General features: G+C 45.0%; 1 protein-coding gene across 4 annotated transcripts in view; it reads left to right on the top strand.

The window, feature by feature from the left end:
* Positions 1-14,731, top strand: part of LOC106603716 (cullin-5) — a 29,342-nt gene that overhangs the window by 1,136 nt on the left and 13,475 nt on the right. For 2 of the 4 annotated variants that reach the window (XM_014197737.2, XM_014197738.1), the window contains exons 2-9: positions 602-711; positions 1,145-1,244; positions 3,551-3,727; positions 7,281-7,422; positions 7,854-7,999; positions 8,680-8,760; positions 10,168-10,309; positions 12,364-12,494. In XM_014197737.2, the coding sequence (XP_014053212.1) occupies positions 602-711; positions 1,145-1,244; positions 3,551-3,727; positions 7,281-7,422; positions 7,854-7,999; positions 8,680-8,760; positions 10,168-10,309; positions 12,364-12,494 (1,029 nt within the window). Of the gene's footprint in view, positions 1-601; positions 712-1,144; positions 1,245-2,172; positions 2,324-3,550; positions 3,728-7,280; positions 7,423-7,853; positions 8,000-8,679; positions 8,761-10,167; positions 10,310-12,363; positions 12,495-14,731 lie in introns of all 4 variants that reach the window. The other 2 variants (XM_045717274.1, XM_014197739.2) reach the window with 2 other exon arrangements.

Here is a 14,731-nt window from a genome sequence, read left to right as displayed (position 1 = left end):
TCTACCATGGGCAAACATGTATGGAAAGTTAAATCAAAAGGGGTGCGACCAAAAGTTGCTTGAAATCAATTGGAACGATCCTATAATTAGTCATGTCTGTATACTCACTGCATTGTTATTGTATCACTACAAGTAAGCTGGCTGGCTATAGACAAAAAACAGATGTTACAGGATTGAAGCATCTGGGTTGTTATGTTCAGAAACTCTCCAGCACAAGCAAGCCTGTTTGCTACTAATGGGCCTCAACCAGCCTGTCCTATGATATTGGAGAAATTAACCACCACCAGGCTTGTTTACTGCTGTTGTGTTCCTGCTAATGTTGAAATGGGCCCACTGCCTAGTTCCTAAACATTCAGCAACCACTGGGATGAATGTCAATAGTATATCCATGATTTTCCATGTCCTCCCTTCTCGGTCTCCTTTTCAAATCACATTGGAGCAGAAGAGCTGAGGTTCCTCCCCTCTGCTAAAATGTGTTTTGAGAAGGCGTTTAGGAGAGAGGATGTGAGGAATCAAGTAAATACAATTGAGGTTCACCCCTGATGTTGTCATAACTGCTATAGCTAGAGGTGACACTTCTGCCCTTCTCATTCTCACCAAGAACAAAGGCTCCCTCCAGTTCGAGGACAAGTGGGACTTGATGCGTCCCATCGTCCTCAAGCTGCTCCGCCAAGAGTCAGTCACCAAACAGCAGTGGTTCGACCTCTTCTCGTGAGTATGGCCACTCGTCCATGTGCTCTGTCATACTGAGGTTGTATTCATTAGTGCACACAAATTGAAAACCAGTGTTTCTTATTAGACAAGTCAAGGCATTCCCTCCCTGTTTTGGCCTGTTCCGTTTGGTTCTTAGTGAATACGATTTATTTATTTAACCTTTATTTAATTAGGTAAGTCGGTTAAGAACAAATTCTAAGTTACAATGGCAGCCTAACCCGGACGACGCTGGGCCAATTGTGCGCCGCCCTATGGGACTCCCAATCACGGCCGGTTGTGATACAGCCTGGACTTGATACCTCGAAAAAAGGCTGTCATTCTGTTTAACAGGCATTTCACATTAACGCCTGTCTGAGTTGTTAAAGACCAACAAATGGATTAATTGATTGATCTCCTCCAATCCCCTCATCTGATCTCTTGGTTTCCATAGAGATGTCCATGCAGTATGCCTATGGGATGACAAGGGGCCGGCCAAGATTCACCAGGCCCTGAAAGAGGACATCCTAGACTTCATCAAGCAAGCACAAGCAGTATGTATCAAATCACATTTTTTGGCACATGCGCCGAATACAACAAAGAGGGGTTCAATATAAATAGTCCGGTGGCCATTTGATTAATTGTTCAGCAGTCTTATGGCTTGGGGTAGACGCTGTTAAGTAGCCTTTTGGACCTAGACTTGCCGTGCGGTAGCAGAGAAAACAGTCTATGACTTGGGTGACTTGTCTTTGAAAAAATGTTGGGCCTTCCTCTGACACCGCCTAGTATAGAGGTCCTGGATGGCAGGAAGCTTGGCCCCGGTGATGTACTGGGCCGTATACACTACCCTCTGTAGCGCCTTACGGTCAGATGCCGAGCAGTTGCCATACCAGGCGATAATGCAACCGATCAGGATGCTCTCAACGGTGCTGCTGTAAAACTTTTTGAGGATCTGGGGACCCATGCCAAATATTTCTCCTGCGGAATTTGAAACTCTCGACCCGCTCCACTACAGGCCTGTCGATGTTAATGGGGCCCTGTTCGGCCCTCCTTTTCCTGTAATCCGCGATCAGCTCCTTTGTCTTGCTCACATTGAGGGAGAGATTGTTGTCCTGGCACCACACTTCCAGGTCTCTGACCTCTCTGACAGGTCTCTGACCCAGCCTATAGGGACCTCCTCCCTATAGGCTGTCTCATCGTTGTCGGTGATCAGGCCTACCACTGATGTGTCGTCAGCAAACTTAATGATGGTGTTGGAGTCGTGTTTGGCCACGCAGTCGTGGGTGAACAGGGAGTACAGGTGGGGACTAAGCACGCACCCCTGAGGGGCCCCAGTGTTGAGGATCAGTCCAGGATCCAGTTGCAAAAGGTGTTTAGTCCCAGGGTCCTTAGCTTAGTGATGAGCTTTGTGGGCACTATGGTGTTGAACGCTTAGCTGTAGTCAATGAACAGCATTCTCACGTAGGTGTTCCTTTTGTCCAGGTGGGAAAGGGCAGTGTGGAGTGCGATGGAGATTGCGCCATCTGTGGATCTGTTGGGGCGGTATGCGAATTGGAGTGGGTCCAAGTGCTACGTGGCGGTAGTCACCTTCGCTTTCTTGGGCACAGGGACTATGGTGGTCTGCTTGAAACATGTAGGTATTACATACTCGGTCAGGGAGAGTTTTTGAAAATGTTAGTGAAGACACTTGCCACTAGGTCTGCGCATGCTCTGAGTACACGTCCTGGTAATCTGTAAATGTTGACCTGTTTAAAGGTCTTGCTCACATCGGCTACAGAGAGCATGATCACACAGTCGTCCTTGAACAGTTGGTGCTCTCTTGCATGCTTCAGTGTTGCTTGCCTCGAAGCGAGCATAAAATGCATTTAGCTCGTCTGGTAGGCTTGTGTCACATGGCAGATCGCGGCTGGTTTTCCCTTTGTAGTCTGTAATAGTTTGCAAGCCCTGCCACATCCAACGAGTGTCAGAGCCGGTGCAGTAGGATTCAATCTTAGCAGACAAAGCGTCAATACAGGACTAAGGCCTGTTAAGTCTCACTAGCATTGAAATGACTGTGCCATTTATTCCGTCACTGAGTACTACTAAAGGCATCCGCACGCTTCCCAGCCGAAACAGTTCGGTAGAGTTCGTACATATATTATGACAACATTTTGTGACAATTTTGTTAGTTTTGGACTTCGGTGAGTTTTTTGGGGGGGCTGTTCGGGGGCACATTTTTTTCTGGAGGCAAGCCGAAGTTCGGAGCCAAAGGCTACGTCCTTTGTCAGTGATTGGTCTACAGTAGGGATGCTTCAATAAAGTCTTTGTCATCGAACAAGAGACGACTCGTTTTCAAGCACATTTTTTAATTGAAAAATACTGTATCAAACATCATAGTTAGATGTACATTTTGCGTGACTAAGATGTCCTCTGCAAAAACATCAAAATGAATGACTGATTGATTAAGTTATCTTAGATTCATTCTATTTTGAGGAAGTGTATACTGTCAACGGCGTCTCAAAATGGACAAACCGTAGTATTGTGCTTTTTTTCTTGTTTTTCAAGCAAAGTTCTTTTAAGGGAGTATGCGAGCACACTTGTTCGGTTTGCCTAGCCAACTTCGGCCAGCCAAACTGAGGCATGCTGACACCTTAACGCTAGCTTGGAAGCAAGCTATCTGTGCCAGTCGGCTACCGCGTAACCAAGCACTCTACTAGCCTATCCCTGAGAACCTATATTTTCAACATCATAATGTCTATAACACTGCACTCAGTTGTTCTCTCCCCCTGCAACATATTGAGTAACCAAGCAGACTGTCTATTACCCCCAGTTTTTCCAATGCCATAAAGTCCATAACAGTGCCCTGCTCTCTCCCTCACAGCGGGTGTTGAGCCACCAGGATGACACGGCACTGCTGAAGGCCTACATCGTTGAGTGGAGGAAGTTCTTCACGCAGTGTGACATCCTGCCCAAACCCTTCTGCCAGCTGGAGATTACGCTCATGGGAAAACAGGGCAGCAACAAGAAGTCTAACGTAGAGGACAGCATTGTACGGAAGGTGAGGAGAGGGGGGAGAGGGGCAGCAGCAGTATTTGGTTGTATTTCCATTGATATAAGAGAATTTCTGGTTGACATGAGGAAATTATACTGCCTGTAAATTCAGTATGTTCCTGCTCAAGTATCTAATTTCACTGTCCCTTCTGCTACCTTGTGGCTGTGGGCTGGTAACGGGCCTAGAAGGTAGCATCCGGAGGGTTGTCGGTTCAAGTCCTGAGATTGAGAGGGACAATATGGCGGGGTGTCAGCTGGCTACCGGAGGGTTGTTGTGATATCCATGCCCCCTCCTGTCATTGTGCCTTTGAGCAAGGCACTAGATAAAATATAAATGCAACATATAAAGTGTTGGTCCCATGTTTCATGAGCTGAAATAAAATATCCCAGATGTTTTCCATACACAGAAGTGTGTTACTGAGCATTTCTCCTTTGCCAAGATAATCCATCCACCTGACAGGTGTGGCATATCAAGAAGCTGATTGAGTCGTGATGGGAGGAGCAAAATGGAGTTGTGATCAGATTTGCTGACGGGGGGCAGGGGAGGGCCTTGTAGACATTTCGAAAAGTTGGATAGCAGTGGTCCAATGTTTTTCCAGCGCGAGTACTACAGTCAATGTGTTGGTAGAACTTTGGTAATGTTTTCCTCAAATAACAAAGCAAATTTGAGGAAACGCTACCGAAGTTCTAACACCACATTGACTGTAGTACTCGCGCTGGAAAAACATTGAATCACTGCTATTCAACTTTTTGAAATGCCAAGATTGTTTTGATCATGCGACTGGGATACGTTCTGGGTAGCCTCTGAGAATAACATCAAATACACGGATATGGTGACTGAGTTCATCAGCAAGTGTATAGGAGATGTTGTACCCACTGTGACTATTAAAAGATACCGTGGATAGATGGCAGCATTCGCGCAAAACTGAGTGCGAATCACCGCATTTAACCATGGCAAAGTGACTGGGAATATGGCCAAATACAAACAGTGTAGTTATTCCCTCCATAAGGCAATCAAACAGGCAAAACGTCAGTACAGAGACAAAGTGGAGTTACTATTCAACGGCACAGACACGAGACGTATGTGGCAGGGTCTAGAAACAATCACGGATTACAAAGGGAAAACCAGTCACGTCTTGCTTCCGGACAAGCTAAACACCTTCACCCGCTTTAAGGATAACACAGTGCCACCGACGCTCCTTCTCTGTGGCCTACGTGAGTAAGACATTTAAGCATGTTAACCCTCGCAAGGCTCCCGGCCCTGATGGCATGCCTAGCCGCATCCTCAGAGCATGCACAGACCAGCTGGCTGGAGTGTTTATGGACATATTCAATCTCTCCCTATCCCAGTCTGCTGTCCCCACTTCCTTCAAATGTAACCAAGAAAACAAAAGTAATTTAGTTCCGTTACCATCGCCCCATAGCAGTCACTTCTGTCATCATTAAGTGCTTTGAGGCGCTAGTTAAGGATCAAATCACATCTACCTTACCTGACACCCTAGACCCACTTCAATTTGCTTACTGCCCCAGTATATCCACAAACGATGCTATCGCTCTGCACACTGCCCTATTACATCTGGACCTATGTAAGAACCAAACAAAGGAGTTGATTGTGGACTTCAGGAAACAGCAGGTGGAGCACACCCCTCTCCACATCGACGGGACCGCAGTGAAGGTGGAAAGCTTCAAGTTCCTCGGCGTACACATCACCAACAAACTGAAATGGTCCACCCACACAGTGTTTCAACCTCAGGAGGCTGAAGAAATTTGGCTTGGCCCCTAAACCCTCACAAACATTTACAGATGCACAACTTTACAGATGAGCGCATCCTGTCGAGCTGTAGCACTGCCTGGTACGGCAACTGCACCGCCCGCAACCGCAGGGCTCACCAGAGGGTGGTGCGATCTGGCAAACGAATCACCGGGGGCAAACTACCTACAACACCCAATGTCACAGGAAGGCCATAAAGATCAAGGACATCAACCATCTGAGCCACAGCCAGTTAACCCTGCTATCATCAGAAGGCGAGATCGGTACAGGTGCGTCAAAGCTGGGACCGAGAAGAAAAAAAACAGCTTCTATCTCAAGGCCATCAGACTGTTAAATAGCCATCACTAGCCGGCTTCCACCCGGTTACTCAACCCTGCACCTTTGGAGGCTGCTGCCCTATATACATAGACTTCAAATCACTGGCCACTTTAATAATGTTTACGTACTGCTTTACTCATCTCTTATGTGTATATACTGTATTTTATTTTTCTGTATTTTATTCAATGCCACGCCGACATTGCGCCACTTAATATTTACATTTCTTAATTCCATTCTCTTACTTTTAGATTTGTGTGTATTGTTGCGAATTGTTGGGTACTACTGAACTGTTGGAGCTAGGAACACAAGCATTTCGCTACACCCGCAATAACATTTGCTAAATATGTGTATGTGACCAATACTATTTGATTTGAAAAGGACACTAAAATGTGCAGTTTAGTCACACAGCACAATAAGCTACCATTAACCACCTCCAAAGTCGTTTTAGAGAATTTCTCATTATGACCAACCGGCCTCCCAACCACAGACCACGTGTAAGCACGCCAGCCCAGGACCTCTATATCCGGCTTCTTCACCTGCGGGGATGTCTGAAACCAGCCACCCGGACAGCTGATGAAATTATGGGTTTTCACATCCGAAGAAATTCTACACAAACTGTCAGAAACCGTCTCACTGAAGCTTATCTGCGTGCTCGTCGTCCTCACCAGGGTCTTGACCTGACTGCAGTTCGGCATAGTAACAGAATTCAGTGGGCAAATGCTCACCTTTGATAGCCACTGGCACACTGGAGAAGTGTGCTCTTCACGGATGAATCCCGGTTCCAACTGTACCGGGCAACAAACACAATTGCATTTTATCCATAGCAATTTGAATCCAGAGATACCGTGACAAGATCCTGAGGCCCGTTGTCGTGCCGTTCATCCGCTGCCATCACCTCATGGTTCAGCATGATTATTTTGCAAGGATCTGTACAAAATCCCTGGAAGCTGAAAATGTCCGTTCTTCCATGCCCTGCATACTCAAACATGTCACCCATTAAGCAGGTTTGGGATGCTCTGGATCGACGTGTACAACAGCGTATTCCAGTTCCCTCCAATATCCAGCAACTTCACACAGCCATTGAAAAGGAGTGGAACAACATTCCACAGGCCACAATCAACAGCCTGATCAACTCTGTGGATATGTGTCGTGCTGCATGAGGCAAATGGGGGTCACACCAAATACTGACTGTTTTTCTGATACACTTATTATTGCATTTTTTTTAAAGGAACCTGTGACCAACCGATGCATGTCTGTATTCCCAGTCATGTGAAATCCATAGATTAGGGCCTTATGATTTTATTTCAATTGACTGATTTCCTTATATGCACTGTAACTCAGTAAAACCTTTGAAATTGTTGCATGTTTCTCGCATGGAATAGCCTTCATTTCTAACTGACCCCAAACTTTTGAATGGTAGTGTATATATTTAACAATAAAGCCATGTTCTAATAATCTTCTGTGTCCTCAGCTCATGCTGGACACGTGGAACGAGTCCATCTTCTCCAACATCAAGAATAGGCTCCAGGACAGCGCCATGAAGCTGGTGCATGCCGAGCGCCTGGGGGAGGCCTTCGACTCTCAGCTGGTCATTGGTGTCAGGGAGTCTTATGGTGAGCAAAACAATACTGTCTCCTTTAGCTGGGATAGAAAGGTGCCTAATGAACACGACTGTGGTGTATGTATACAATACCAACGGATGATTTCCAAATCACGGTGCCAAATTGGATAGATATTTCATGTCAATATTGGTGTAAAGCCCCCAATGACATTGATGCGGGATGTACATGAAAATGTGAGCTACTACAAGTTAGGTTTTAGCAATGTAGTGTGAACGAGAGAAATTAACTCTTAACCCCCCTCAAATATATCTATAATCCTTCTGGTTAGTGTTCATAACACACCAAATGGAAGAAAACGTACTGAAACCGGAAGGGACTAATTGGACTCATCCAATAAGAAATGTACATTTTTGTTTACTATTGCAAAACGTTGCGTGCTAATTAACTTGGCCTCTGGGGACCTCCCTGTCTTCCCTCTGCAGTGAACCTGTGCTCAAACACGGACGACAAGTTGCAGATTTACAGAGAGAACTTTGAGAAGGCCTACATGGACTCCACCGAGAGGTTCTACAGAACACAGGCCCCCTCCTACCTGCAGCAGAACGGAGTCCAGAACTACATGAAATACGTGAGTATTACCAGGATTAGGGTTGTACAATTCCTATAACGTTTTGAAAATTCCCAGATTTTCCAGAACTGGTTGGAGGATTCCGGAATTTTTCGAAAGTTACTGGAATTTTGCAACCCTAAAGGACCCTCTGTCTCCGTGACAACCACTCTCCTCTTTCAACATAATCACATGATAAGTTATCATTTGAATTCCAAATGGATGAGCCTAGTCCATACCCCTCAGGTGCCCATGTAGATTTGAAACGATTGCATAGGTGTAAGCCATATGGCGCAAATCCCAAACAGCCAATTGGAAGGCAATTTGAAGCAATGACCACACTGTTTAAACCTATCTACTCCTTTCAGATCTACAATGCCTGAGGTTTGATTTGGAATTCAGTGATGACAGCGGTCGAAAGAAATCGAAAACGATCTGTAATGGACAAGTACTGTTTCAGCAGGTTCTTTGTGATTTCTCACTAGGCTGTAAAATTCTGGTACCGTTACCAAAATCCCAGGTTTTCTAGAAATCAGAATAAGCAGGAAATGTGGGAATCCTTCTACTGAGATGTCTGGAAAACCTGAAAATTTGGGGGAAGTTACAGCCCTATTTCTCAGCAACTTGCCCCAGGGCCTAGACTGTTTGTCTGTAAGCTAGGTTATCCATCTGAGGTGAAACCAACATGTGTGTTCTAACAGGCAGACGCCAAGTTGAGAGAGGAGGAGAAACGGGCGCTGCGCTACTTGGAGACGAGGCGGGAATGTAACTCTGTACAAGCAGTGAGTATTCTATATCGCCACCACTTCTGTGTGACTACTATGGGCTGTAGAACGGTCTGTATATAAAGCAGGGGAGCCCTCGTGTTCAGAGCAGGGCCATGTTCATTAGAACACAAAACTCTTGAAACTGAGGTGCAACTGTAACAATTTCACTGTTTCTACAGTTTTTACTGCTTTTATAACAAAAAAATACCCCAACCACCAAGGCGCATGGTCAAATTATGAAAACATCAGTAGCCTCAACATTACCATAAGCGCCAAGTGTGCTTCATAAATAGTGAAAATCACCACAAACGCAATAATGGCATTAAAATGAATGTCGATAGGACAGCAGTTGAAAATGGTCAATTATTGTCAGCTCGTGCTTACATGGTGTGTGTCTTCATGCAATGGCGTCAGTTGGAGCATGTCCACGTCACATAAACAATGAAAGCTGGCGAGTGTGTTGATGCTGATGTTTTTTGCTTGAGATGTAGGGTCTGCTTTCTGTGATGACATTTTGTGCTGATAATCGCCCGTAGCAATGTCACCGGCTTGTTCTATCCAAACGGTGTCGTCCCTTCCTCTCTCCTGTCTCACCGTTTTCATTTGGTGGTTGCGCGGGCACCTGCTCAGTGTGTACATTTCTGGGCTTTTTGCGCTTAGTCCTCGGCGGTGTAGGTTCAGGCTGAGGCTCAGAATCAGAAGAATAATCATCAGGGATGTCATAATATATTTCTTCCCCATCACGAGTCGTTTTCATTCAGATCTTGTAGCAACTCTAACGCAGTAAGTGCATCCATTAGTAAATTACGCACTTTCTCACTGTGTTCTCCAAGTAGGCCAGAGTAGACTGATAAGACTGCTTGGATTCGGTGGACTGAAGGGTACATAATTAGAACATACCAGTACAATAGAATGGCCCGCTCTGTTCTTCATTCACAATTGGGGATTACATAATTATGCATTGTTCGCTTCCCCTCGCTCATCATCTCGCCCTTTTTCCCCCATCATACTTTACTTAATTGAATCTGTTATAGGTGTTCAATTAGTTTTGGTATAGTTTAGGTTCAGTTTCTAGGCAATTGTCGGGGTGATTGTCAACTGGGCACCGCACCTTCAACTGTCGGGAGCAGGCCCTACTGTCGGGGGAGGGGGGCCCTACTGTCGGGGGGGGGGGGTCAGTCAACCATTAAAGTGACATTCCTTCCTAACGTATAATTCTGTTTATGTTAAGATTCTAACAATGACAGTGTTATAGACTTATTTAGGAAAAGTCAAGAACGGAGGAGGGCATGGCTTTAAAATAATTCCTTATGTTAAACCAATTTGACAAATGCTGATATAAAAGGTTATTTATAAATGAATTGTAATTTTTTGATATTATTGGTGATCTGAGCGACCATGGTTTTTCTGTTTCCTCCTCAGCTGATGGAGTGTTGCGTGAACGCCCTGGTGACGTCCTTTAAGGAGACCATCTTGGCCGAGTGTCCAGGCATGATCAAGCAAAACGAGACAGAGAGTGAGTACGGCCGGAGCGCTCCTGGCACCAAAGGCTCGGCCAGCTCAGGTTTGCAAACCAGGAAATGACCTTGCAGTCTTCCACTTCACTTCCTATTTCAATTTGTCCACATCAACCAACCAACCAACCAACCAACCTCTGTCTTTGCCCATTCTGTGTGTCAGGCAACATGTTGTCAACATTACCCCCCAAACATCAGTGTCTGACCACAAACCCACCTTGTACTGTGTGTGTGTGTGTGTGTGTGTGTGTGTGTGTGTGTGTGTGTGTGTGTGTGTGTGTGTCCTGATAGTTTTAACCAGTAGTCTACCTACGTGTGTGTCAGGATTAACCAATGTGTCTTTGTAGAACATCTCAGTTTATGATGTTTAGCAGTAAAATCTGAAAGTAGCTTTCTAACCCTGGCAGTATACCACTACTGTGATGTTTAGAACTTCTAGAGCTGAATTCCAGGATACAGATTAAGCCTTGTCCTTGACTAAAAAGCATGTTCAATGGAGACTCAATCAATTGAACGGAAACCAACCCCTAAAGATGTGGTATTTAAATACGGGCCCCAAGCTCTGCTCCATACCCCTTGTTCTATATATTTACTATAATGTAGAAGTAGAAAACAAGACTGAAATTGTTGCATTTATATTTTTGTTCAAAGATTTTACTGAGGTACAGTTCATATAAGGAAGTCAGTCAATTGTCATAAATCCATTAGGCCGTAATCTATGGATTTCACTGATATGCATCTATTGGCCACAGATACCTTAGAAATAAACAAAGGTAGGGGCGTGGATCAGAAAACCAGTCAGTATCTGGTGTGTGACCACCATTTGCCTCAAGCACGCGAAACATCTCCTTTGCATAGAGTTGAACAGGCTGTTGATTGTGGCCTGTGGAAGGTTGTCCCACTCCTCTTCAATGCCTGTGTGAAGTTGCTGGATATTGGCGGGAACTGGAACATAGTCGTGCACGTTGATCCAGAGCATCCCAAAGCTCAATGGTTGACATGTCTGGTGAATATGCAGGCCATGGAAGAACTGGGACATTTTCACCTTCCAGGAATTGTGTACAGATCCTTGCGACATTGGGCTGTACATTATCATGCTGAAACATGAGGTGATGGCAGCGGATGAATGGCACGACAATGGGCCTCAGGATCTTGTCACCGCTACCTCTGTGCGTTCAAATTGCCATAGGTAAAATGCAATTATGTTCATTGTCCGTAGCTTATGCCTGTCCATACCATAACCGGTGGGGCACTTTGTTCACAACGTTGAACAAAGTGCACACCACTCGCCCAGACCACTCAGCACACCACTCGCCCACACAACACCATACACGCTGTCTGCATCTGCCCAGCACAATTGAAACCGGGATTCATCCATCATGACCACACTTCTCCAGCATGCCAGTGGCCATCGAAGGGGAACATTTGCCCACTGAAGTCGGTTACAACGCCAAACTGCAGTCAGGTCAAGACTAGTAAGGACGACAAGAACGCAGATGAGCTTCCCTGAGACGTTTTCTAACAGAAATTCTTTCATTTGCAAATGCACAGTTTCATCAGCTGTATGGGTGGCTGGTCTTGCAGGTGAAGAAGCCTGGTGTGGAGGTCCTGGGCTGGCATGGTTACATGTGGTCTGCGTTGGAGGTGGCTTATGGTAGAGGAACTAACATTAAATTCTCTGGCAACAGCTCTGCTGGACATTCCTGCAGTCAGCATGCCAATTGCACGCTCTGTCAACTTGAGACCTCTGTGGCATTGTGTTGTGACAAAACTGAACCTTTTTAGTGGCCTATTATTGTTCCCAGGAAAAGGTGTAATAATCTTGCTGTTTAATCAGCTTCTTGATATGCCACACGTCAGGTGGATGGATTATCATGGCGAAGGAGAAATGTTTACAAACAGGGATGTAAACAAATTGGTGCACACAATTTGAGAGAAATAAGCTTTTTGTGCAGATTGAGAATTTCTGGGATCTTTTATTTCAGCTCATGAAACATGGGACCAACACTTTACATGTTGCGCTTATGTTTTTGTTCAGTATAGAATCTATAGACTGTAGCTTACTTTGGACAGTGTTTGACTGTAGTTCTCCACCTCCTAGAGCTCCACCTCATGTTCTCTTTGATGGACAAGGTGCCCAGTGGCATCGAACCCATGCTGAATGACCTAGAGGACCACATCATGTCTGCTGGGCTGGCCGACATGATGGCCTCCGCCGAGACCATCACCTCGGTGAGTGCTACACACACACACGCCCAAGCACACACACATACGGTCATGCTCACACACAGACATGTTATACTAACAGAAATGTAAAATACATACAGTGCATTTGGAAAGTATTCAGACCCCTTGACTTTTCCACATTTTGTTACGTTACAGGCTTATTCTAAAATTATATAGTTTTTTCCCCTCATCAATCTGCAGTCGTGGCCAAAAGTTGAGAATGACACAAATATAAATTTCCACAAAGTTTGCTGCTTCAGTGTCTTTAGATATTTTGTCAGACGTTACTATGGAATACTGAAGTATAATTACAAGCATTTCATAAGTGTCAAAGGTTTTTATTGACAATTACATGAAGTTGATGTAAACAGTCAATATTTGCAGTGTTGACCCTTCTTTTTCAAGACCTCTGCAATCCGCCCTGGCATGCTGTCAATTAACTTCTGGGCCACATCCTGACTGATGGCAGCCCATTCTTGCATAATCAATGCTTGGAGTTTGTCAGAATGTGTGGGTTTTTGTTTGTCCACCCGCCTCTTGAGGATTGACCACAAGTTCTCAATGGGATTAAGGTCTGGGGAGTTTCCTGGCCATGGACCCAAAATTTCAATGTTTTGTTCCCCGAGCCACTTAGTTATCACTTTTGCCTTATGGCAAGGTGCTCCATCATGCTAGAAAAGGCATTGTTCGTCACCAAACTGTTCCTGGATGGTTGGGGGAAGTTGCTCTCGGAGGATGTGTTGGTACCATTCTTTATTCATGGGCAAAATTGTGAGTGAGCCCACTCCCTTGGCTGAGAAGCAACCCCACACATGAATGGTCTCAGGATGCTTTACTGTTGGCATGACACAGGACTGATGGTAGCGCTCACCTTGTCTTCTCCGGACAAGCTTTTTTCTGGATGCCCCAAACAATCAGAAAGGGGATTCATCAGAGACAATGACTTTACCCCAGTCCTCAGCAGTCCAATCCCTGTACCTTTTTCAGAATATCAGAATGCCCCTGATGTTTTTCCTGGAGAGAAGTGGCTTCTTTGCTGCCCTTCTTGAAACCAGGCCATCCTCAAAGTCTTCGCCTCACTGTGCATGCAGATGCACTCACATCTGCCTACTGCCATTCCTGAGCAAGCTCTGTGCTGGTGGTGCCCTGATCCCGCGGTTGAATCAACTTTAGGAGATGGTCCTGGCGCTTGCTGGACTTTCTTGGGCGCCCTGAAGCCTTCTTCAGAACAATTGAACCACTCTCCTTGAAGTTCTTGATGATCCGATAAATGGTTGATTTAGGTGCAATCTTACTGGCAGCAATATCCTTGCCTGTGAAGCCCTTTTTGTGCAAAGCACTGATGACGGCACATGTTTCCTTGCAGGTAACCATGGTTGACAGAGGAAGAACAGTGATTCCAAGCACCACCCTCCTTTTGAAGCTTCCAGTCTGTTATTTGAACTCAATCAGCATGACAGAGTGATCTCCAGCCTTGTCCTCGTCAACACTCACACCTGTGTTAATGAGAGAATCACTGACATAATGTCAGCTGGTCCTTTTGTGGCAGGTTTGAAATGGGGTGGAAATGTTTTTTGGGGATTCAGTTCATTTGCATGGCAAAGAGGGACTTTGCAGTTAATTGCAATTCATCTGATCACTCTTCATAACATTCTGGAGTATATGCAAATTGCCATCATACAAACTGAGGCAGCAGACTTTGTGAAAAATTTATATTTGTGTCATTCTCAAAACTTTTGGCCACAACTGTACACACAATACCCCATAATGACAAAGCAAAAATATAAATGTTTGCTAATTTATATTTAAAATATTTGTTGCATACATGCATGCATGAACGGACAGTTGAAGTCGGAAGTTTACATACACCTTAGCCAAATACATTTAAACTCAGTTTTTCACAATTCCTGAGATTTAATCCTAGTAAAAATCCCCTGTCTTAGGTCAGTTAGGATCACCACTTTTATTTTAAGAATGTGAAATGTCAGAAGAATAAAAAAAAGTGAGTGATTTTATTTCTTTCATCACATTCCCAGTGGGTCAAACGTTTACATACACTCAATTACTGGTTGGTAGCATTGGCTTTTAAATTGTTTAACTTGGGTCAAACGTTTTGGGTAGCATTCCAGAAGCTTTCCACAATAAATTGGGAGACTTTTGGCCCATTCCTCCTGACAGAGCTGGTATAACTGAGTCAGGTTTGTAGGCCTCATTGCTCGCACACGCTTTTTCAGTTCTGCCCA

The sequence above is a fragment of the Salmo salar genome, chromosome ssa04, assembly GCF_905237065.1.
Source record: "Salmo salar chromosome ssa04, Ssal_v3.1, whole genome shotgun sequence".
NCBI classification, from domain to species: Eukaryota; Metazoa; Chordata; class Actinopteri; order Salmoniformes; family Salmonidae; genus Salmo; species Salmo salar.
Note: the sequence above shows the minus strand (reverse complement) of the source record. Positions and strands in the feature narration are given on the sequence as shown.